Source organism: Lepidochelys olivacea, assembly GCF_965140295.1.
Source record: "Lepidochelys olivacea isolate rLepOli2 genome assembly, chromosome: 1".
Lineage (NCBI taxonomy): Eukaryota > Metazoa > Chordata > Testudines > Cheloniidae > Lepidochelys > Lepidochelys olivacea.
Genome location: NC_140411.1, coordinates 252276231 through 252302201, shown reverse-complemented (window position 1 = coordinate 252302201; position 25971 = coordinate 252276231). Strand labels below are relative to the sequence as shown.

At 43.0% G+C, this 25971-nt stretch overlaps 1 protein-coding gene across 4 annotated transcripts in view; it reads right to left on the bottom strand.

Annotated features, from left to right (window-relative positions):
- Positions 1 to 25971, bottom strand: part of PARPBP (PARP1 binding protein) — a 90406-nt gene that overhangs the window by 61428 nt on the left and 3007 nt on the right. For all 4 annotated transcript variants that reach the window (XM_084631347.1, XM_084631349.1, XM_084631348.1 and 1 more), the window contains 3 exons: positions 13621 to 13851; positions 7727 to 7825; positions 5821 to 5991 (listed from right to left, as the gene is read on the bottom strand). In XM_084631347.1, the coding sequence (XP_084487473.1) occupies positions 5821 to 5991; positions 7727 to 7825; positions 13621 to 13851 (501 nt within the window). The remainder of the gene's footprint in view (positions 1 to 5820; positions 5992 to 7726; positions 7826 to 13620; positions 13852 to 25971) is intronic.

Sequence of the window (25971 nt, the reverse complement as noted above, 5' to 3'; positions counted from 1 at the left end):
CAGACAGGAAAAAAAAAAGGGAGACAGTCTGAACAGTTTGTTTCTGTCAATGTAGTAAAGTAAGGCTCAGGAAAACTTCTAGCGTATATAAATTCAGGAGGAAGACAGGCAGATTTATGGGTTGATTCAGACGGAATTCCAAGGCCACTGTGGGGATGAACTTGGATTGAGGTTTGAGCACCACCATAACCCCATGAAACATTGTGTGGGAAAGCCCTGCTGCAAGTACTTAGAGCTCCCTCGTTCTCCTGGCTGATGCAATTGCAACTAGGAAGATAGTCTGGAGAGGACAAAGTTGAGGTCCCAGGAGGAAGTAGGCCCTTGAGGAAATCAGATACCATCAAATGAGTGGAGACCAAGCATAACTGTACAGGCAAATGGCAAGCAAAAATTGCTGAGAAGTATGTTTCATCTGCATAAATGAAGCTGAATACAGGTTAAGTGGAACGTTATTAAACCTTGTGAACTGCTCTGTCCATGTAGCTGAGTTGTTTCCAGTCTAAATCTGTGTTCCCTGGTCCCATGGTGTCTCCTCAGTGACAGCCCCTCCAGTTCCACTGATTAGGACGCAAGGTGGACCTCAACTGGCCAAAGCATAGTAAAATGAAGGAAGTAGTAGCAGATCTCCAGTACTGAAACTGGAATAGGGTCCAGGCCCCACTGGGCAGTCCAAATAAAGAACTTCTTCCAATTTGACAAATAAGTTCTTCTGTGGACATCTTCCTGCTCTGTATCAGGATATCCTGGACTTATCTAGAGCAGTCTGTTTATGGCACTTAACCAGACAACATCCAGACTATCAGATGCAAATTCTAGATGAAGTATCTGACTACAGTGCTGCCTTTGCCAGTATGGAGCCCCCACCCCCCCCACACACTCTTGTTTGTCTCAATTTTGGAAGTCACCCTGAGGATAAAGCGGAGTCCGTGGAAAGGCATAAAGAAAGCTTGGATTCCACTACAGAATAAAGGAGTTGGCAATGATCTCAGGCTCATGACCCCTCTGAAACAGAAATTCTGACAATTGGAATTGTCCTGGGTGGCAAATATGTCTACCATAGGAACCGACCCAGCTACAGAATAATGGGTGTATGATGGATCTCCACAGGAAGAACTTGTGACTGGCCAAGGACTGCGTACAGAGGAAGTCTGCCAGGTTGTTGCTGATTCCTGGGAGATGGGACATTAGAGTTATCCCAAGTCAATGACATCACATCCATAACCTGATAGTCCCCCGACAGAAGAAATGAGTATGAACCTCCTGGCTTGTTGATGTAGTGCATCACAGAGTTGTTGGCCATCAGGTTCAGCACTGCAGAATTTTGAAGACCAGATAGTAAGTCCATGCAGGACATTGACATGAAGCTGAAAGTCTTCCCAGGACAGGGTCCCTCGCATCTGTAGATGGTCTAGGTGGGCTCCCTCACTTGCTCCTGATGCCCTAGTAATTAAACTTGTTAGGAGGTGGGATGTAGAACTGCACACCTCCATGTCTGTTTTTGGGTTCCTTCCACCATCTCTGTTCTGCAATGCCAAGAGGTGAACCACAACATTCTTTTTCATTTGGGTGTTTTGCTGGGGAATAGAGTGACCCTAGCCAGAATCAGAGTGGCCACAGGGGAAGTCTGGCAAGCAGTGCAACATACATGCATGCCAACATAGGGCCTCGCTGCCCCAGACACGTTCATAATGTTGTTGTTGTTGACGACTTGGTTTTTATTGCAAGTAATAGCAGTTGCACTGAGAGGAATCTGTCATTGGGAAGGTATGCTCCCACAGACCTGGAATTGATCAAGGCTTCTGTGAACACTAATACCTGTGATTGGAGACACACTTTTTTGTTGTTCACCAAGAGACTCAGCTGAGAGAATAGGGAGAGAGCGTAGTTCAGGCTCACAGCCATCCCCTCCTGAGATAGGTCTGTGATCAGCCAATTGTTGAGGTAATCATAAATGTGGCTACCCTTCCTTCTGAAATGAGCCACTATATTGCTTAGCACTTAGTGAAGATTTTTAAATGCCATGGAAAGCCTGAATGATAGTACCTTGTTTTGGTAATGATTGAGTCCACTGTCAATCGTAGGTACTTCTTGTGGGCTGGATGGATGGCTATGTAGAAGTACGCATCCTGAATGTCAAGAGGATACCAAATGTTACCATCCTGAAACTCAGGCATCATATGTATTTGTTCTGTCAAAAGTCTAGTATAGTATTAAGACCCCTTTCTTCTGATATTTTTTCTTCTTCCTGAAGGAGAAGAAACCCTCTTCCCTGGTACTCTGTAGATACTTCATGGCTCCTAGATAAAGCAGTAAGACCACTTCTTGTTGTAATATTTTCTCATGAGAGGGATCCCTGAAGGAGGACAGGGCAGGAAAGTTGGTACGGATAATGTCTAGAAATGGACAGGATAGCCTCTAGTGCCCATTTGTCAGCTGTGAAAGCTGCCTAGGCGTGGTGAAGAAGGGGCAAGGTGGTTCCCAAAGATAAGTGAAAGCTCCAGATTGACTCCAGTGTGACTCTCAACACTCCCATCAAATCTGCAGCTACTGAGAGCGAGTCAGGTTAGCCAAGGAGGTGGGGGAGGAAAAAAAAAAAAGTCACCCCGTGGAGTACCTGGACTCTCTCTGGGTGCTCTGATTGACAACCACAGAAACAGGACTGTGTCCTCTGCTGGGGCTTACATTTTTAAGGTTTCCTATAGAGGGCTAGCACGTAAATCCCTAAGGAAAATAGCATTGCCTTAAGACGGAGCGGAGTACTTAGTCTATTTTCTGGCTGAAGAGCTCCATCTCCTCAAAGGGCAGGTCTTCCAAAGTGGCCTGCAGCTGACAGTGTACCAGATACCTGGAGCCATGAGGCCTCTCTCTTAGTGACTGCCCAGCCATCAACCCTATAGCCATATCAGTTGTGTCCATGGACACCCATAGCTACATTCTGATGACCATCTAGTCCTCCTTAATGATTTCCGTTAACTCATCCTGGTTTCTCTTGGATTTTGGATGAGAAGAGAGTGACCTTCACCCAAGAAAGAAAACAGTACTTTGATAAATTACTAGCCCCAATTTGCCAAACAGAATTATGTTGATCAGTCTCTCTGTCTTGCATCCAGAGAGAGGTCTGATTTTTTTGGATCTGTATCCTTTGGTATGCCTTTTATGGACCTTGATTTTTCTTGTACTTTCAAAACAACTAAAGACTCTGGGTTTGGATGCGCATAAAAGTGTTCAAAGCCTTTGAGGGGCACCCAATATCTCGACTCCACTCTTTTCAAAGTGGGAGGAAGAGTTGCCGGGATTTGTCACAGTCCTCTGACCAGTTCCAGGATCCCTTCATTAACAAGGAGAACAATTCTGACTGGCATCATGGCACTCAAAATACTTGTACATAGAGTACCTGTCCAGGCTGTAGATAGTCTAGTCTATCACTGGCATTGGGGCTGGTGTCAGGGCCTATTCTGGCACTGATGAAGACTCTGTGGGTGGAGACAGGGATTGTTGTGATCCCTCTGTCATCATGTCTTCCTCTTGGGGGCCATGTTCAGTTCTAGTGTGGGAGGACTGGCTAATGATGCAATCACCCACTCTTCCTGTAAGCATTGGGGGGTGGGGAAGGAATCTATTCTTAAATGCATGAGATGACAGTCTCCAGTAAAGGCAATATGGGCAAGGTATCATGTCATATGGATACTGGCCTGACTAGGGCTAGCCCAGTGCCACACATTTGGGGTAGTGCTCTTAATAAGGACTCCCAGGTGTCCTCCTTAGGGTCACACTATAAAGGCAGAGGAGAGTCTCTCCTCAACACCAGCAAGAATGAATACACCAACAATGGCATAGAAGAGCATATCTTCTTTGAAAGGCAGCGCCATAGGTTGATAGGGCACTGGGGCTGATGGTTTCTTTCCATTGCAGGGAAACACTCTGGAGATAATTCAGATTCCTCCAGAGTATTTCTCAGATCTTTTCTGGGTTCCATGAAAGATGGAAAGATCAGAGGTCTCATTCCCTCTGCCACTCCTGATCTGGTGGAGGACTCATATGCTCGGCCCTTTGAGAAATCATGTTTTCTTTCCTCCTTATGGAACTTCCCTTAACATTTGCATCTATGTTTGGGATCTGTTCAGCTCCATGAATGAGCCTTATCTTTATATATAAGCACAGGTGCTGGATTTCCTGCCTGGGGTAGGCACCAAGGCTGTCCATTTTTGGTGCCAAGGTTTTCAGTGCCAAGGACGGGCCAGTGTTGAAGGGGACCTGGCCAGCATCATAGTCACCAGTGCTGGCTCTGCTGGTGCTTTCTTCAGATTCTTTCTAGTGCTTGATCTCTACATAAAATGTATGCTCAAGGAAGTGCTGGCAGATACAGGTTTATCTGGCCTTGCTCTGGTAATGACCATCTCCTGTGGTTCCAAAATGACACATATGGACTGCTCCAATAGATGTAGCTTGAGTGGAAAAGGACTTGTACACAGAGTACCTGTCCAGGCAGTAGATAGCCTAGTCTAGGCAAAGAGGCGTTGATTGTCCATGCTTGAAAGGGATCAGTCTCCCACAGGATGGGCAAGGTTTAAACCTTGACAGTATGGAGTCCACTATGAGGCATAGCAGCTGACACCCAGCACCTTGTCCGACTGCGCAGGCATGGTCTCCAGGAACTTCCCCCCCCCCCCCTTTTTTTTTTTTGCAGGGACAAGGCACATCCAAATGAAGGGAGTGTAAAGATGAAAAATTTCTTCATAAATTTAATTAAAAAACACATTTTTTAAAAGTATCTAAAAAGAGTCACACACTCACTAGGTTCCATCTTGCTGCCATAAGCAGAAAGAGGGAAGTGAGGTAGGATCACAGCTGCTGCATAAGCTCTTGTGAAGAAGCATGAGAAGACACAGGGTGCATGTATGGCCCCAACAGACACTGCTATTCAAAAGAATCTGATCTTGCATGCATGAGGTGCATGCCCATTTACAGTGGGGTCCACAATGACAAGTATTTAAAGAACATGATATACTAAATCTATTTCTAGCTCCATTCAAAATGACTCGTAACATCAGATTCAAAATTAGTTTGTATTTGTTTAAAAAAAAAAAAAGCACACAACTGGGTGCTTTAAAGGTTGGAGACCTTTGAACAAAGTTCTCATCTACTTATCAACTATATGTAATTAAAACAGTATTCCTGACAGTGCTACACCTTATGAGAAAGGACCTCTATATCTGTGCCCTTTTGACACTTATTGTAAGCAGAATATGCTCCAAAACTCTTCTTGCACTCACTATTCTTGGAGGGAATTTTCACTGCTCTGATATGGTCTGCATGAAATTCCCAGAGAGCCTAAATCACAAAGCTTGTAGTAAAACAAAAATGTATTAAAAACAAAGAAAAATTTAGTTAAAGCAAAAGAAAAATGCATGCATAACATACTGAGAACTAAACTGGGCAGAAGTTAATCCAGATCAGTATGCATACCATACTACTTCAGGATTCTAGTCATTACTTTGGATAGACAGTTTTGATTTCTGTTGCTCCCATATCCTTTTTTACAACTTGCGTGTACATGCACACAAATTGTTTCCTTGCTCACCTTTGCAACTGATGTCCAAGTAGGCATCTACCCTACTCTGCAAGCTCTTTGCTCTAGTCTAAGAGATGTGCTTTTCCAGGTCATTTGTCCTGACTGGATAGGTTAGCCTGAATCCAATTTGTTCTCAGCCTTACATCTGAGTTTAAAGACGCAGCACTCACATTTTTATAATTGTTTCATTACTTCTGATCTACTCCAAATATGTATTCTTGAAAGATTAATGCTGATTTGACACATACCAGGAAAATGGACATTTGTCTCTTCTGTGCAGCATGCTTTAGGTCAGTGAAGGCTTCTCTTCCAAGTCCTCTATCAGGAATATTTAAAACATGAGCCACGGCCAGATCATTCTTAGAATTCACCAACAGGCTTAAATATGCACAAACAAACTTCTTCACTATCAATAGCAACTGCATAAGAAAGTGTCAAGTTAGCTTGTCTCAAAAACATTAAAATAAAAAAACCTATTTAAAAATGAATTAGGTATACGCAGAAATCATTGTTCTGAAAGAGTAAGAATATCAGTCATGCTGAATTACAAGACACTGACTTCTATACATATGGAGACTGGGAAATGATGAATGTAAGCCAGTATGGACCAAACGTGGAATTTTAATGTGTTGAAAGTTTTTGTACATGATGCTACATAATCCACATGAGATTTAGAGCATTCTCATTTCCCTTTCTCTTCAACTCTTTGATAAGCATCAATTTGTATCTGACATTATCTAGGTCTTCTTCCATAAACATCCTTACAACAAAGGCACTTTTCATAACCTAAGGCCCCACTGATGTCAATGGAAGTTTTGCCAATGGTTCATGATTTCATTTCTAGTGCATTCACTTTTCAACAAGGTACTAGAACTTGAAGTGATAAACTATGACCCCCACAAAAAACTTATTTATATTACAGCTGCACTCTAGTGTGCTAGGCCCCATGCAAACATAAGACGACAGTCCCTGACCTGAAGAATGTACAGTCTAAGCACGAACAGACACACTAAAAGGAAAAGAAAATAGATTGGTGAAGAAAGTAAGCAAGATCATATGGTTACTTAGGAAGTTATGCATATCTGAGTGTTTTTTTAATGGAGCACCTGGGATGGAGGTGTAGGAAGAAGAATTGTGAGAAAGGGAGGAGACACTAAGAACAAGAGGAAAAAAGTAGAGGAAGACTGAAGTTTAGAAGAGGAAAAAGAAAGAAGGGTGAGAAATGTATTTGTCAAGTAGACCAAGGAAGACTTGTGCTAGTAGCAGCGGGGCAGAGTAAGGAGAAAACGAGAGTTCAAATTTCAAAAATTCAACAAGTCTGATGTCAGGTAGCTGAGAAGGAAGTTCTGGGGAAGGAAGCAAACATGTTCTGACTTGTCCCCAAATGCCATGCTGGAGCTCCCTCTTATGGTGAGCGTATGAATATTGGAGAGGGCAAGAGACTCCTACTAGCTGGTCAGTCTCCCTGTAGTGGGGGAGAAGAAAAGGGATGGGAAGGCATGGGTACCCAGCATTTCCAGGAAGCCCATGGTGGTTTGACTGAGGACAAGCAAACGCCAACTTATGCCCCCCTTTCATTTGCTGGAGCTGCCATCACTACTGTTGGTGAGAGAGTTTCTCTAATGTGTAAGTAGGGTAAAAGAGTGGAAGTTAAATAAAATCTGAGGTGCAAATCATAGTGGAGCCATTACCTCACTGTTCATCTGTGAGCAAGTCACTAGACTATTATTCAAGGCAACATCCGAGTATAAAAGGAGGAGAAAAAAAGAGAAATTATGGCCCACAACTGCTGCCTTGCCTATGCATAAGGAAAGTTAACTTTTTCTTCCACTTTAATGGGGACCTAACCTTACACCCCCTAACTAAGGGCTCCTACAGAAGCCTGGTCCTGCTCTTCAGGCTTGCAGAAAAGACTTGTCTCGTTCTTCAAGGGTACAGAGAGCAGCATATAGCATGTTTTCTAACCCTATAAGCAGAGGCATGAACTACCAACAAGCTCAGGTGCGATACTGGAGGTCATTAAGTATTCTCTACTCTGACAGTTTAGACTAGCAATAATTGAGGAAGAACACGTTGTGTTGCATTTCACCTATTCACTTTTGCATACAGAGTGAATATTTTTTTAGAAGTTGTAATGAAGATGAAAAGTTTTACCTTCACATTATCCTGGCTGTGTCTGATTGGTGTTGAGGGTATGGAAAGACAAGAGCCATTCTCTTCTGATAAGCCAGAGATAAAATTTAACAGTTGAACCTTCAGTAAAATACACAGAGTAGGATTAAATATGAAGATGATTGAAAATTGAAAAAATTAGTAATTATTTCAGTACTGTAAATAGCCTTATCCCAACAATGGTCTCCTCCAATCCTTGAAAGAGGAAGCAGCCTGCAAAGGTCTCTCTACTCTTGAAAACACAAAACTTCCAAAGAGGAACCTGTATAAGCAAGTAACTGAGATGCAAGCCTGAAAAAATCAGTTTATGGGAAGAGTTTCTATAGGATGATGCTGGGCAGCAGCATACTCAGCCTTGTGTTGAAAGGTATGTTTGTCACCATTTCAGCTGATGCCTCCAAAACAGAGAATGTGGGACTACTGGAAATGGTTAACCAAAAAAAAGGAAGCTGCACATAGGAGGAAGAAAAGACAGCTAAAAAACAACCTAGGACACTGGAGGCAGAGTCAAATCCATGCCTAAGGATACTAGGAGGAAATGTGGAGGCAGGGGCAAGATGGGCAGCTATTGCCTCAAACAGGAAAAACTTTCCCAGAATCTAGACCAGAGAGACAAAATCATCCTCTGCTCCTTTCTATTTGGCTACACTTTAAGAATCTTGACATAGATCTAAAATTGCATATGCCATTTTTCATCCTATAGTGAAGCATTTTGCCTATGATATTTAGATCTTTTATGTCAAATTCCTTTTCAATTAGACACGGTTTATAGAAACCCAAGTGCTGCAGCCAAAATTGGGGCTCACTCACAAACTCATTTGAGTGCTCATTGTACTTTGGAGGTCAAGTCAAAAAAACTAAAATTTAGGAGGAAAAAAAATGTGGTGACATGTCTATAGTTGACAGATATGACAGCAAAAATAGAACATGAATGACTTACCATCACTTATCTCACTCAAACTGAACCCTAAAGATGGATGAGACTGTCTCAAATCAACCATCTGTTCAGTTCCTTATTACTAGTAGCTTTTTACTTTTATCTTCTCATGCTTTATTAATTTTAGGGTTTGGATCAAATAAAGTAACTGTAGTTAACCAAAACCACCTTTCACCAACATATCTAAATTGATTACTACATAGAAATTGATCTGAGAGAGTAGTTCTTAAATTAACCCATTTTATAGCCATGGAGCCTGGTAGGGACTAGGATTACTTGAGAGTAATCTTAATGGAGAAGCACTAAAGTGTTCTTATTAGATATTCATTTCAATGGTTTCCCTCCACAGAATCTTTGAAGTGTATTTCAATCACTGTCAGTCTATTGATTCTCCATGTTCAGAAGTACTGTAAATTGTTATAGGCACACAGCAATTCTCCAAAACAGGTCATGTTTTTGGAGTTTAATGTACCCTCATATCCACATTGATAGATCATTAGAAAGCTTATTTTATGTATGTTTAGATGAGCTATTATGTGGAGCAGTCAAGTGGTGCCATAAGACTATAGGCGAGGTGAAATAATCATACCCAAAATTAGAATAATTTTTTGCCCAGTTCCAGAAATACTGAAATATGACCACAGTTTTTTCTGTTTAAGTTGAAATTAACACCTAAATGGGTGTTAGATAACACCTTAACCATCAAACAAGAATGTATTCAAAGATGTATATTGGTTTTGCATGGGTAACTATTTTTTCAGATATGATGAAGCAGGTGGCAAAAATGGCAGATATCAATATTGCATATTTACCACCACACATTCTTAATTGCCAAGGTATCTCACAAGTGATAAGTTTTCTATATTTTCAGTTGAAATTTGCTGACCAGATCAGTCTCAGAGAAGACTGCGCACCAGTAGCAGAAGATTGCATGGCCACCATTTGTACTACATAGTGGATAGATATAAATGTACATGAATTCCTAATGTAATTCTTCTCCATTTGTAAGCTTTTGTACATACAAATTAAAACTTATCAGAATAGATGCTACATTGTAACTGCCTATGCAGGCAGTACTAAACTTTTTGAAATATTCTAGAAACTAGCTTTTTAATTCAGTGACATTTACACAAAGGTCAATATTAGTATTAGAGATGAAAAATACATGGCTTCATATTACGAATATGCAAAAGCTATGAGAGAAAGAACTAACCTAACAAAAAGTAGTGAAAACAAAGTCCACAAACAAGTCCTTGACTCTGCACTGAAGAGGCATAAAGAGCATGTTACAGCTCTTACCAACCATTTCATCAACAATATGACAAACCCATTTGACCTTGAATCACATCCAGAGGTGATCATCATCATATCTACTGGACTGCAGGTAACATCAGGTGCTCAACTTTCTACTGAAAATAGCAGGTGTTGGTGAAGAACAAGTAGAGAGATTTGGGAGAGATACATCCAATTCTGATGGAACACATAGCTTCTTCTGTCAAGTTAAGAAATCGGGCATCAACAACATTTGCTGACGTGGCCTCTAAGACCAAGTTTAAGTCTGGCAAGGGAGGAACAATCACAGCAGCTATAAGCCCATACATTGTTTTCCACAGAGCCCTGTCCTTAGTAAGGATGCAGAAATGATGTTTCAATGGCATTTGTTCTTAGGCACAGGTTCTATTCTGTGACTATGTTCCTCTTTCATGTGATGGAACAATGAGAAGAACAAAAAGCTAAGTTAGTGCATCAAGCTGGAAGCTCAAGCTGAAAGAATCCATGAGTTAAGAGCATGCAACAAAAACCACAGTGTACATCAGAGATGCCATGGCTGTAATACAAACAATGTCTGTGGAATTTGTGTCCACATACTGTGAACTGGCTGCTGAACACTTGAGGCAGGTCCTAAAAAGATTTAACAAATCTAATTCAGAAAGCAAGTCCTTGACAGATGTGACAACAATAATTCCTTGAAAACTGCAGAAAGATAGTGCTGGATGGCATCTAAGGTAGAATGGCAAGAAATACCAGGTGATTGGTGGATGCCCTGTGCCTCCATAGAAAAAAAATTCTAAATGTGGCATCCAACAAGCAGTCACTCATAAAATTCCTCTGTGAATGCATGGCTCAAAATGCACCTGAAAGTGTAGGAGCATACCCAACAAACACTCCATCTTACTGCAGGCTTCTCCAATGGTGAAGTAACAAAGTCCATCAACGGTAGATGTGCTGAAGAAGCTCAAGACTCACACAGTACTCAAGAAGAAGCAGATGCAAAAATGCTTCTGCATACTATGTGCTATATCTGGGTCTCTTAATGCCAAAAGGAACCATAGAATTAGGTCACCTGGTACAGATGTTATAGTCCTTGCTGTTCATTACCTTCCAAAAATGTAACACATAGATAGATAAAAATGTTGATTGAAACAGGCATCATTACCAGCACAACTGGTAGGAGTAACTTCATACCTGCATGTGCAATCTGTAATGCACTCACTCCTGACTTCTGCAACATACTTCCTGCTGTACACACATTAACAGGGTGTGACTCTGTCATCCCTATTTGGTATGGGCGGGGGGGGGGGGGGGAAATCTGTGTTTAATGTTGTCAAAACAAAGAGCTTACTGCTTCAGAGATCTTGCCAAAATTAGAAGAGAGTGATAGACACAGCACAACTTCTGCAGCAAGAAGTTGCTAGCAGGGCTGTATAACCAGACCCTGGGGGGGGGGGGGAAGGGGAGGGGGGGGAGATAAATAAATAATAAAAAAGAGACACCCCACCCCCCAGACACCTGATTTACTTATGCCTCAATCTAGCCATCAAAAAGGACAAACCACAGGCCAAACTCATCATGTGAGGACAGTTTTGAAGAGCATGTCAAAAGAGCATCTTGGCAAACAAAGATTTGGATGTCTTAGCACACAGGTAAACCAAATATTGCATCACCACTGCAACATTTTTAGGAAAATGTGGAGAATGAACAACTTCCTGTATTCTTCAAGAGTGCAAAGGCATCCGAGAGTCTTCAAGACCTTATTGTGTCTCTACCAGTAGGGGTTGTTGCACGATCAACTGCGTCTGTAGGCAGAACAATATTCCCTGCATAGAAGTGTACATGCCAAGGCAGCAAAGACTGTAGTAACCCACTGAGAGGCTTTCTTGGTGTGCCCACAACTGCAAGTCACCCTGTTACTCCTCTGCCACAGCATAAAAGGAATTTGTTGGTACTAAACTGTGTGACAACTCCCTGTCACCCCAGTCTGTTACCAGCCAAACTCCTTAGGACTCTTGTCAGCCCTTATTTGCCTTGCAGGTAACACTTCCTGAACACTGCCTTGCAGTTCCTGAACCCTCTAAAAGAGCGTTCCTCTGTAGTATCCAGCCCTGTTACTGTACAGTCACAAATCCACTGTCTACAAAGAAACAGAATACACATCAGCCTGTTGTCTCAGCTGCGAATGAACACCTCACTTTAATACAACAGCACTAAGATGATTAATAAAGAACAGAGTAGGGGATACGAATCAGAGATCATAGAAACAGAATATGGTTACAAATAAAAAAGTATAATCACGCTTTCTCATGGACAAAACTCAACAAGCTACAATACTTGTCTAATGCAGTTTTCTCATCTACAGCCACTTCTTAGCATCACGCAACCCACATGACTGGGGAGCCACTGTTCATGAATACAAAGAGCATTGACCTCTCTGTTCCCTGAGTGATGGATAACCAAAATGTCTTTTTGCTTCTCTTCATATCCTCAAAGTTTATTGTATGCGTCACCAGAGTCAGGATGAACTCCTGGAGTTCAGATGCCAGTGTCTTCCTATACTGATTTCACATCCTCATATTAATTTGTTCCTCCCGTGTATCGTAGACGCACATGAACTGCCTATTGTCTCTTGCATCACCATGCTCAATTTTCATTGGCAATAGGAAGATAACTATCCTCCCTCTTTTATGGGAGAAAACCCGTTTCTCCCTTTGTTTGGTTGCAGACTCTAAAGCATAACAGTAAAAGTGTCTATAGTTCCTTATACTGTATTAATACATACACTTCATAACGATATTGATGACTAATATGTCACCAGCTTTCACTTGATATCTTACACAACATTCTTTATAGATAAATATCATGACAAAAATGTGTTCAGTGTATTGAGTTTGTCAGGCTTGACAGGAGTAGCTATTATGTGACATTGAACCCTTTGGCAATGGGCATTGAGGAGCTCTTAGGGTCACACCCACACACTCTCAGGAGAGATAATGGTGAACAAGATGATGATAATGTTGTCTAGAAAAGTCACCACTGCTATTACATTTAAATGATACCTGTATCAATTACTAGATTTTGTAATACCCTTTAGATTGTTGTTGTGATGCTTTGAGGTCACAAAGAAATCCAATTTTATGTCTTGAAATATTTAGAGTCATTAAATTAACTGGAACAAATGCAAATATTTAAAAGTGGTCTTTTTAATGTGTTTATGGTGTCATTGTTTACCCTGTTTCTATGAAAACAGCACCACTTAACAACTCCACATCATATCTCATCTAAAAGTAGACATAATAAGCTTTCAAATGGTATATGATGTGCATGTTTGTAGAGAGGGGTTCATTAAGTCAACCAAATTGGTGGTGTTGCCACTCACCTATTACATTTCAGTCAGGTGAGTTTTCTGCCCCCAAAAGACTACTTGACTCTTAGAAGGACTGTTTCCACGAGACAGGAGAATACAGAGAAATGTTTAAATCACAAAAGTTTACTCTTTAAAAACAACTGAGCAATCATAAAATTAAACTTTCTTCCCCACAGAAAAACTAAGCAACAGATATGAACAATTCATGGCTTCTGAACAGATCTTAATATTATTGCATTTCTGAACTTGAGTTAACCATATTGGTACACAATTTCAGACATACAAAGACATACTTACAGGGGACATCTCTTCAATTTCAGATTCAGATGTTAATGTATGACACTTCTGGCAAATATCAATTAGATCTAACATATTACTGCTCTTTAAGAAGGTATCATAAGCTTTTTTGATATCATCATAGTTTTCAGGTGCTTCCATATTCTCATATGTCAATCCCAGTTTATCATGTAGCAAGTATTTCCAGGTTTCCACCACATCACTAAGAGATACTGTGAAATCTCCATGAAGCTAATATAAAAAGGGAAAAGTAAAAGAAAAGCATTATGCTTTGCTGGTAGTGTAGATATTGAAAACTTTAATAAAACAACATTAATATATCTTTTAATACACTCTGTACACTGAAGTATTTTAATGCTGGTTCATTTATATTAAACCTAAAGAAAATATGTTACTTGTAACTAGAGTTCTCGAAGTGTATTGACCATGCAGTTCAACAGTCTTAGAATATGCAACCTATTGGTCTCTAATTCTTAAGATGATCACAATGGTGCCTTCTGGGTTTAAAAAATAAATAAAATAAATAAAATCAATCGATCTTTAAAGACCTATGCACATGCAAAACTGTATTTATGAGCAGAGGTGGATTAAGGTTTCCTGGGGCCGTGGACCAGAGCAAGTGGGGGGCCCCTCCACACCCCTTTATGCCTGCGGTCCCACCCCATTCTGCCCCTTCCCACCCACATTCCCGACCACCCACTCCAGCCCCCACAATCTGTTTGCTTCTTTCTGCCCACCTCCACTGCAGGCCCAAAACTAAAGAAGCTCTGCTCCCCTGCCATGGCCCTAGGGCCACAGTGGAGAGTGAGAACTCTCCCAGTCCTGAGGCCGCAGCAGGGAGCGAGAACTTCTTCAGTCCCGGGGCCACAGCAGAAGTCCCAGCTCTGGGGCTTCTCCCGCCCCGCCACGGGCTCCTGCTAGGGAGCGGGGCTTCCGCTGCCCCACGGCAGGTTCCTGTTGGGGGTGGGGTACCAATTTTTCCAGGGCCCCCCAGGCATGGGCCCCATTGGCCAACTGGATAATCCAACCCTGTTTATGAGAGTAGTCTCATTGACTTCAAACGAGAGTATTCACATGCAGAACTTTCTGCATGTGCTTAAGTGCTTGTAGTGTAAGTTTGAAGCTAGGAGGCCATGTGCATCACAGAAGTAGGAATCTTCACTGACAATTTTTGGAGGAAACTCCTACCTTTAAAATATGCGTTAACAGAATACTTGAAACAAAGTACCATGTGTAAGAAGGAGCATGGATGTCCAAAAAGACAGAAAAATAAAAATAGTTTGTAATGTAGTTAATACTCCAAGTCTTCATTGTGAAGCTGCTAGGGCTACTATACCCACATACCCAAACAACCAACAAAAGCAATAAAATGAAAAGTTAAAACCACCTGTGACAGGGTATACAAACCCTAAATGGGCAACCAGTGGTTAGGAGAGTGCTCTGGGCTCTGCTAGCCACACCCCACCAAACCTGTAGGAAATGCTTCAACTGAAGGAGTTAAAAGGCAGGAGAGCAGCTCATTTGATGGCACACCAGGGAGGAGAGCAGCCCCGCAACTCCAGCAGTGAGCTAAGGGAAAGGCAGAATCTCTCCCCATGAGAACTGCCCATAAGGTCTCTCCATGAAGGAAGGGAGGACTTGCTACAATCCAAGAGGGAAGCACTCCCCACTCCTTCTCGTATGGGCTCCAAATTTTGTTAATTCCCCTTTACTTTTGGATTACCCCAGGAGGAGAAAGCCCTGAGGACTAATCTGGCCCAGGAGAGTGGGCCACACTGTAGGAAGAGGCAGTTACTGCCCAAGAGAGGAAAAAAGTTTAAAAAAATAGGGATGTTTTAGTCTTGAGAAAAGATGACTGAGGGGCCTGATAAGTCTTCAAATACGTTAAGGGCTGTAATAATGATGGTGATCAATTGTGCTTTATGTCCACTGAAGATGTGACAGATTAAGAGGATTACTTCTTGTCCTAAGGGAGATTCAGGTAAGATATAGCGGGTCCCCAGTATAAGTGTTGTGGGGTTGTGTTCTTGAAAAGGGCAACAGATACTGAAAGGACATATATCGGGGAACCGCTGGTACAGCAGTGGGGTAAGCACAAGGGAATGCTTCGGGGGGGGGGGGATGGAGGGGGCGATAGATGCTCTGGCCGGGGCTCCTGGAAAAACAGGGGTCCTGTAAAAATGTGTGCCCCCACTCCGCCCGCCCAGTGCTCCTGCCAGGGCATGGGGGCTTGCCCCACTCCACCCACGTGGCCCTCCTGTTGGGGGTGGGGGCTTGCTCCACTCTGCCCAGGGCCCCAGCACCTGGCAGCCTGTGGGCTTGACTTTGCTCTAAATCAGGCATTTCTGATTTTCACCCAAAATCAATAGGGGTCTGATGCCTAGAACCAAACATGATGCCAAAGCTATCATGTCACATATAGAGAAACAGTGTACAGCCTCGCTTTACTTAGCCAATGATGAAGAAGTTATGCTGGGTGGAAGAACAAATTGCAATTTCCTACAGAAGGTTCAATCTCTTTCAGGCCAAAGTACTGGGGGAGTAAGTTCCAATGCAGAGAGTACTCAAGGAGAATGCTCTCTCAGTAAATTCTGGGAGTAAATTATGGTCACCAGCAGCAAGTTTCTTTGTTCTCAGTTGTTTGTTCCTATTAGTAGATTCCGGCCTGGTCTATACTAGAGTTAGGTTGAAGGAAGCTGCCTTAAGTCGACCTGTTAATGCATGTATCTACACTACTGGGTCCTTTATGTCGACCTAAGTCCCCTCTGATGTCAACTTCTCTAACTCACCTCTGTGAGAGGCATAGCGCTTAGTTCAATTTTCATGGGCCGACTGCGAGGTAGTGCAGATGCAGTGTTGTGTAATTCGACTTAATTGGCCTCCAGGTTATGTCCCACAATGCTCATCTGTGACCGCTCTGGAGATCATCCTCAACTCTGCCGCACTGCAACCAGGAACACAGGAAACAGCCCCTCCCCGGATAAAGCCCTGGGAACTTTTGATTTCCCATTTCCTGTTTGATCAGCATTGGGAGCATGGCAGCTTGAGCACAACTGATTATGGAGACTACACACCCCAAACGCGCTTCAGCTTGGTCTGCATAGGAGGTGCTGGATCTCATCGCTGTGTGGGGAGAAGAGTCTGTGCAGCCAGAGCTCTGATCCAGCAGAAGAAACACTGACATCTATGCAAAGATCACTCATGGAATGGGGGAGAAGGGCTACACGAAGGGGACACAGCAGTGCCGTGTGAAAATAAAAAACTTCAAACGTATCAGAAGGCAAGGGAGGTGAACAGTCGTTCTGGTGCTGAACCCCACAAACACGCTGGTTCTACAACAAGCTGCATGCAAATCTTGAGGGTGACCCAACCAGCACCCCCACAAGCAACGTGGACACATCACAGGTGTAAGAGTCTAGGGATAACAAGGAGGATATGGTGGATGAGAAGGAGGAGGAGGAGGAGAAGAATGGGAGACAGGTGAGCAGTGGATCCATTTTCCCTGAGAGCCAGGATATATTTTTCCCCTGGAGCCCTGTGGGTCACAGGCCAACCAGGATGCCCGGGAAGGCACCTCTGGTGAATATACAATTACAATGAAAGTCCAGTTAAACTTTAGTGGGCACACACATTCACAGTAAACATGCAATACCACTGAAAAACAAGCAAGATGTTGAGATTCTCTGCTTATAAGAGGCCGCTCCAATTAAGTCAAGGGTAGCCCCCAGAAAAGACTATTTATGTGGACTGGGATAGCCCAGGAATCCTACGTGGATATCTCTAGGAAACTTTCATGGAGGTACTCTGCAATCCTTTGCAGAAGGTTTCTGGACAGGGCAGTCTTATTTCTTTCACCACGGTAGGCCACTTTCCCGTGCAACTCCTGAATTAATTCTGCTGGCATCATTGCGGTATACAGCATAAGGACCGGGTCTATACCCGGACACTTGCCACATCTCCTTCCTTTCCACCTCTGTTACCCTCAGGAGACTGATATCATATAGGGTTGCCTAGGGGAAACAGGGAAAGTTCTCATTAAAAGTGCTTTTACATGGGGGAAAAAAGGGCATGTAGAACCCCCCCCCCCTTCCAGATCACCAAATCACGCGGCCACTAATGTGCCTTTACTGTGCTCGGCATGGGTCGACAAGTAGTTTAAAGTGGCTGACAGAGGACTGAAGCCCCATGACAGATTCTGCAATTTAGGAGTGAAATTGTTCCCCTCCACCCAATCTGTGGTGCTATGGGGAAGGACTATTGTTCAACTAGCTACCTGTACTCCCAACATGATTGATAAACTTCATTGATAGTGCAGTCACCCAGGACCCAGGGGTGGCACACAGTGAACGGTTACAGATTCTGATTATGTTATGACTTGCACCTAGTATAATATGGGTGGGGTTTTTTTCTTTTGTTTTTTTTAAAAACGGCCTTGCTAGGGAAACATTTTATTCATGTGCAATGGCTCCTTTATTTTTTCCCCTGACAGCTGGAAATGTGTCCTTCAGCATGTCAGCACCAGATGTTCAGTGATTAGAAGGAGGAGAAAAAACACAGGATGACACGTTCACCGAGATAGTGAATGCTTCCAGGACAGCTGACAGAATTAAGAGGGTGGAAGATTTCACTGTCTGAAAAGTTAGACATGGAGAGTAGGAAAGCTTCCAGTGAGCGAGAGCATGCGGCGCAGGATGAGATGCTTCGGATTATGTAGGAGCAACCAGACATGTTAAGGCATCTGCAGGAACAGAAGCAGGAGGGTAGAGTCCCTCTGCAGACCCTGGTGGACAGGCAGACAGCAGTGCCTAGTGCAGAAATCACCCTCCCCAAAGTGTTCCATGAGACGTGGGCAAAAAGTCTATTATCCCTTTCACTTAACTCAGGGATGGGAAGGTACAAGGAACTGAAGGTGCCTGGTCACAGATATTTGATGGTCTGGAATGCAGTGTTACACAGCGGAAAATATTTCTCCTGTTCCAAATGTATAACCCCTTTTCCCCCAAGGTTAGCTTTTTTTTTCTGTTCTCCCTCTTCACTCATGTTTGTTAAATAAAGTAAATGGATTCGAGAAAAATGTTCTTTATTGAGTAGAAGCAGTGGGCTTGGGCAGGTGGTTGGCTTTACAGGGACAGTAATACAAGCCAGGTGAAGGTTTGGGAAAGCACAATGCACACAAGCAGCTCACATTACTGAGACATTATTGAAACAGCTTTTCAAAGCCTCGCAGATATGCAGTTCCCCTTGCTGTGCACTTATTGCCCTAATGTCTGACTACTCAAAAATGGCTGCCATGCAATGTGTCTCAACTGCCCAACCCTGTGGAAAATTTCCCCCCTCCCCCACAGATATTATAGAGCACACAACATAATATCCTATAACCATGGGTATGTTCTCCTCACTAAGGTTCAACCTTGTTAGTAGATTTCTCCAGTGCCCTTTCAAATGACCAAAGGCACATTCAACCACCATTCTGCACTTGCCAAGCCTATAGTTGAACCGTTCCTTACTGCTGTCCAGAGGGCTGGTGTATGGCTTTGTGAGCCATGGAAGGAAGGAGTAGGCTGGGTCCCCCAGGATAACTATAGGCATCTCAACATCGTCAATGTTAATTTTGTGGTCTTGAAAGAAAGTCCAAGATTGCAGCTTTTTGAACAGACCCGAGTTACTAAAGATACATGTGTCATGCACCTTTCCCAACCATCCTATGTTGATGAAATGCCTCGTGATCCACCAGCACTTGCAACACCATTGAAAAAGTATCCCTTTTGGTTTATGTACTCTTTGGCAAGGTGGTCTGGTGCCAAGCTGGGGATATGCATGCCATCTATCGCACCACCGCAATTAGGGAATCCCCTCGTGGCAAAACCATCCCTTATGTCCTGCACATTTCCTAGACTCACTACCCTTCATAGCAGAAGTCAATTAATGGCCCTGCACACTTGGTGCCCAGCAGCTCCCATAGTTGATTTATCTACTCCAAATTGATTCCCCACCGACTTGTATCTGTCTGGGGTTGCAAGCTTCCAAATAGCGATCACCACTCACTTCTCCACTGTCAGAGCAGCTCTTATTTTTGTGTTGCTGAACTGCAGGGCAGGGGAAAGCTCTGCACAAAGTTCCTGGAAGGTGGCCTTCTGCATTTGAAAGTTCTGCAACCACTGCTCGTCATCCCATATCTGCAAAATGATGCGGTCCCAGCGGTCAGTGCTTGTTTTGCGGGACCAGAAACGGCGCTCCGAGTGCAGCTGTTCTGTGACTGCCAACAGCAACTGTGAATTGTTTTTTCAATGGCTTGCAGATGGGCTACTTGCAGGACATCACTATGTTCCATGCAGCAGACCCTACTTCAGCTCTGGAAATACTGCAGGAGAAGGCGCGAGGTGTTTGAGATGCTCATAGCAAGAGTGCACAACTGAGTAGGCTCCATGCTTCTGGGGTTATGATGTACACGTGGCAGTTTTAAGGTGCAAAAACCACTGGGTTATTTGCTTTTGATAGGAGGGAAGGAGCGCAGTGCATCATGGGATGCCGACGCAATGTTCCCATTCTCTCCTGCGACAGCGTTTTGGTTCCAGGAGGCATTGCACAAACTTCCCAAAATATACCACAGCAAGTCGCACTTTGGGATAGATACCCACAATGCATGGCTTTGTGCATCGATACAGGCGCTGCTAGTGAGGATGCACTCCATCGAGACAATGAGCATGGTGTGGCCACGCACAGTTGACTTCAATAATTCTGGGGGCTCGAGGTCAAATTAGATAAAGTCAACTTAATTTTGTAGTTTAGACAAGCCCACAGTATGGTTCCTACTGGATCACCTTCTTTGAACAATATCTTACTCATTTTACACAGGCTACTAAATCTTTAAATGGCAGTCATATATTAACATTATCAATTGCTACCAGCCAGGATTGGCTTTAAACCTCTGACCTACTAATAAAGAAGTTAATTTTCCTTGTTTTTAACATACTGTATTGATTAGGACACTTCAGTACTACTGACATGAACATTGTTCTGCAGATTAGTAAATAAGGCATCTTATATGAAAGATTATACATATATTTTCTAATATTCCTATTTCAAATTTTCTATGTAAACCCCTTCATAAGGCTAGTCACTGTGAAACCTTTACCCAATTAAAACAGCAGTAGACAAAGTGTTTTCTCTCTTTGTTTTGAAATAAATGCCTTCAAATGTAACTAGTTAAAATAAGACTTCAGTATAACTCAGCCAAAACCTTCTCACAAGATCAAGAACTTGCAGAGATTAACAGTGTTTATATTGGTGTTGTAAAAACATTTTAAATCCAAATAAAAATGCACTTCAGATATCCATTTCCATGATCAGGTGCCCACCATGACAGTATATTCTATTATTCATAGAACTGATTGAGAGAGGCTGTGCTTTTTAAAAATGAGAAAATGTTTTGCTAGGAGCACATGCCAGCTGGCTAATATCTGAAGGAAGTTCAAAAAGTTCAGTGCCTTCATTCTGTGATAGACATCAGGAAGATTGCTTTCCTTGTTTTATGCTTGTGAAATACAAGGGTTACACATTTTAAAAGCACTTCAGTTGCACTTTTTACTAGTATATTATATCACACATACTCTCTTTGGACTTTTATTAGAGGCTGTGCTCATTCTAGGATTAAATCTTAATTTTTCAGGTTTTAGAGGGTTTATTTTTATAAAGAGACTTCACAGGTACTGCAGGTTCTTTCTAGGGCTAATTAGTTAGCAAGGCAACTGCTATTATTGTAAAAGTTGTTTAAAGATGGAAAGAGATGCATGTTATAGCCCTGTCCCTGGCAAAGTCCTTCTAGTAGATGGTCACCATTCTGCTGTATGGGATCCAAACTTTGGATCCCCCAGAGTTTCAAGATAACCTTGTCTGAGCAGCAGCCAAGATCGGTGTTTAACTTGGGCCTCTCAGGCATACCACTGAGATGCAGATTCACTGCCCAGCACCCCTTGTTGGCAGGAAGACTGCAAAATCCCAACTTCTCTCTTCCCTCAGGCCCATTCTGAGTTTCCCAAACCAACCCAGTAGTTTATGCATTCTCTCAGTTTACCCCCACAGACACTCTGGATTATAGTTTAACTTTCTGGGGATCATGTGATATTAAAGCAAGAAATACACGTTCCTTTGAGGCTTTGCAAACACACACATTTGCAAGAGTTAGAGCTATGCAAAACAAAGCTCCTGAATACTGTCCCCATTAGACTGGTTTCACCCCTGTTGTGAGTCTCTGGGTTTGGTTCAAGTCCTTAAGGGGGGCCAGGTCCCTCCTGCCACCATTCTTTCTGTGGAGATTTCTGGTTCTAGAAATGACATAGCTCCCCTTGCTTAAAGAGCATATCATTTTTAGAAACAGCAACAATTTTTCTTTGGTCCTGTCCTTCTGCTGGGATTTTCCTTCCTGCAACCCTCTATGGGATTGCTGACAAAGAGTTATTAGAAGTCAAGAGATCTGCCTCTAACTCTGGGGTAGAGCTAATCAATGTTGATGACTTGTTGATGGCCATGGTTCAGTTTCCCAGACTTCGCCTGTTTTCTGCTACAAAAATGGAAGTTAAATCCACTCTGAAGGTTACAATTAAATGCTATAAAACAGAGGAATTCATATTTAGACACAGACATGTTCCCCAAACTGTCACAATGCATGATCTTTGAGCTTCATTAAAACACCGCTTTTTAGTATTTATTTGTGTTCAAAATATTTCATACCACACTAAGTAATTAAGTTATGTACCAATAAAATACAAACATCTGTTAATTACATGTTATGGGATCACACTTTGTGTTTTGGCCCTCATGGAGATATTTAAAAGAAAAAAGAAAAAAAAAGATGAAACCCCAAACAAGACAAAGTACAGCTCGCCAAGTTCCTTAATGGGGATTGAGCTTATACAATATCTCTGAAGTGAGAGAGTATAATGCAACAAAAAGAAAAGGACGACTTGTGGCACCTTAGAGACTAACCAATTTATTAGAGCATAAGCTTTCGTGAGCTACAGCTCACTTCCTCAGATGCATATCGTGGAAACTGCAGCAGGCTTTATATATACACAGAGAATATGAAACAATACCTATTCCCACCCCACTGTCCTGCTGGTAATAGCTTATCTAAAGTGATTTCCAGCACAAATCCAGGTTTTCTCACCCTCCACCTCGCAAAAAGAAAAGGAGGACTTGTGGCACCTTAGAGACTAACCAATTCATTAGAGCATAAGCTTTCGTGAGCTACAGCTCACTTCCTCAGATGCATATCGTGGAAACTGCAGCAGGCTTTATATATACACAGAGAATATGAAACAATACCTATTCCCACCCCACTGTCCTGCTGGTAATAGCTTATCTAAAGTGATTTCCAGCACAAATCCTTGTGCTGGAAATCACTTTAGATAAGCTATTACCAGCAGGACAGTGGGGTGGGAATAGGTATTGTTTCATATTCTCTGTGTATATATAAAGCCTGCTGCAGTTTCCACGATATGCATCTGAGGAAGTGAGCTGTAGCTCACGAAAGCTTATGCTCTAATGAATTGGTTAGTCTCTAAGGTGCCACAAGTCCTCCTTTTCTTTTTGCGAATACAGACTAACACGGCTGCTACTCTGAAACCTATAATGCAACAGAATTTACTTCCTTAGCATGAGTGAGGGCACACCAGATCACCCACACTAATATCATTTAACTAGGCAGTAAACATAATCAAAAAGACAGGCAATAGTGGATAGACTGATCATTCACCTCAGCCAACAGACACCCTTCAGTGAGGAGACTGCTGTATCAGTGACACACGCTGGTCAGACTGACCTACAGTGGGCTAAGCTACGACGCCATCATTCAGTGTACTGTCCTGGCCACAGCAGTAGCAATGTTCTGACCTCTCCAGTGAGATCCAAATCTGGGGCTTCATTAAGAGAAGTGATGGAAAAGGAACAGAAGAAGAGGACAACAAGAAAAACCACTCAGTCTTCTCCCGGTGCATAAGGCACAAAAAGACAATTAACTGGTGCATGTGCACTGCAGCCTCCCTTTTAGCATCCCGACACGTAAGCCCCAGAGTAAGGCCTGATCTACACTACAGAGTTAGGTTGACACAAGACAGCTTACGTCGACCTAACTCTGTAAGCGTCTACACGATCATGTTGCTCCCACCGTTCTAAGTTGCCCACTACACCGACTTAATAACTCCACCTCCGCGATAGCGCTTAGGTTGATGTAGTAGGGTCAACACAGTGTCTGTGTAAACACGACATTGCTTAAATCGCCTGTTGCTGTCTTTGACAGCATGAATCCCGCTACCCCTGGGCGGCAGGGCTCCAGCTGTCAGTGCCCCCACAATGCCCCATTTAAATTGGTGCAAGCACTCCTGGTGAGGCGCACACCACCAACAGAAGAAGCATAATGTGGGCACAAGAGACTATTTAATTACTGCAGTGGCTATAGATTGACCTAACTTAAGTCAACGTAATTTTGTAGTATAGGCATGACCCAGTATATGACCTGGGGGAAGACAGGTAGATGTTCTTCCACCTAACACTCCTGTGGGGCCCAATCCAGGAAGTATATTCAGAACTCACCAATCAGATCAAGCCCCTATAGGTGAATTCACACAAAGCATGGGGTTCGGTTGGAGGGGAGAAAGGAGGAAGAGGACTTCCCTTATAACTTTTAGGCCAGCAATTAAGTATTCAAGTAGGGGGTCTCCCGTATCCCAGGTCAAATCCCATCCCATCCCCACGCCTGAAGTGATAGGGGTTATGAACAGTGATCAGCCACCTCTGAGGTAAAGTACCCTAACCATTGGGTTGCTACAGGATATTCTGATGGGAGACTCCCTCAGTCTTCCCTGTTGAAGTTGTTCAGTTTGGATAAATAATTTTTTAAAAAGTTATTAGAGTAGGGGGATTGGATCCTGGGTCTCCTACCTCCTAGGTGAGTACTCTAACCACCCGGCTACAGAGTCACTCATGCTTATGTGTTGTTTCTTCTTCCTCCTCTCTCTCAGCCCCTCTTCTTGCCTTCCCCCCCCCCCATGATTCTTTCATTATTAATCCACAGAGGAGGGGGGTGTGAACAGGGGGTCTTCCATATCCCAGGTGAGCCCCCTAACCATGGGCTAAAAGTTATGAGGGAGGTCCTCCTGCTCCTTCTTTCCTCCTCACTCCAGATTCTTGCTAATAGAGTATAGGCACTGTGACAGGTTCCTGGGGTGCCATCTGGAACTGGTGTACCACTGAGCCCTCTGCCTCACCAGCCTGGGCTCCCTCTCACACAGTGCTGCTGAGACAAGTTGCAAAGCCCTCCAAGCTTGCACTTTCAGCAGCAGTCACACAGGTAGGGACACACCCAGCTGCAGTTACATGCAGACTAACTCCCAACCTAGGACCCCAGAGTAATACCAGCCTTCCCTTGTCAAATCTGACCACTTTATGGGTTTAATCCCAGTCCACCTCTCCCTCAGTGTGAAGAGGGCCAGGTACACTTGTGGTAACCAAGCTGAGATTTTCCCCAGACACCTTAAATCAAATCACCTGGTTTGGATTAAAACATAAAAGATTATTAATTACAAAAAGGATAGATTTTAAGTGATTTATATTGGATAGCAAGAAGATTACCCAGCATATAAACAAAACACACAAACTAAGCTTAATCTATGTAGTATATTGGATATGAATAGCAAATCCTCACCCTAAGCGAGGATACAAGCAGGCTGCAGATTCTTAACAGGCAAGCTGCACTGGTTTACAGCTTGGAATCCCCAGATGTTCCATTCACAGGCTAAAAATCCCTTTAGCCTGGGTCCAGCATTTATGCCAGTTCAGTCTTTGTTCCTCAGGTGTTTCCAAGAGTCTCTTTGGGTGGGGAGTCATTGAAGAACCATGATGATGTCACCTCTCCTGCCTTAAATAGCCTTTTCATATGGCAGGAACCCTTTGTTTCAAAACTTGGTTCCCATGCCAGTCAGTGGAAAAAACACTGATATCCCAAGATGGAGTCCAGCACCAGGTGACCTGATCACATGTCCCTGTAGTGTCATAGCAGCCATGAGTCAGCAGCTGTTTGTAGCATCCTCAGGAAGTCTCCCCTACCCCCACCCTGGTGAGAGATAAGCTTCTTCTAAGACCTATTGTTTTTTTCCTAATGGCTCAGTAACCTGAATGGGCCTTTCACAGCCATCCACCTAGACTGAGCCTTTTGCCTAGTGGGTGTTCCCCAGGCATAAAACACATTTGTAATACAAATGTATAGTCAATCTTCCTAACTTCAGATACAAAAATGATACATGCACTCAAATAGGATAATCATTCAGTAAATCATAACCTTTCCAATGACATCTC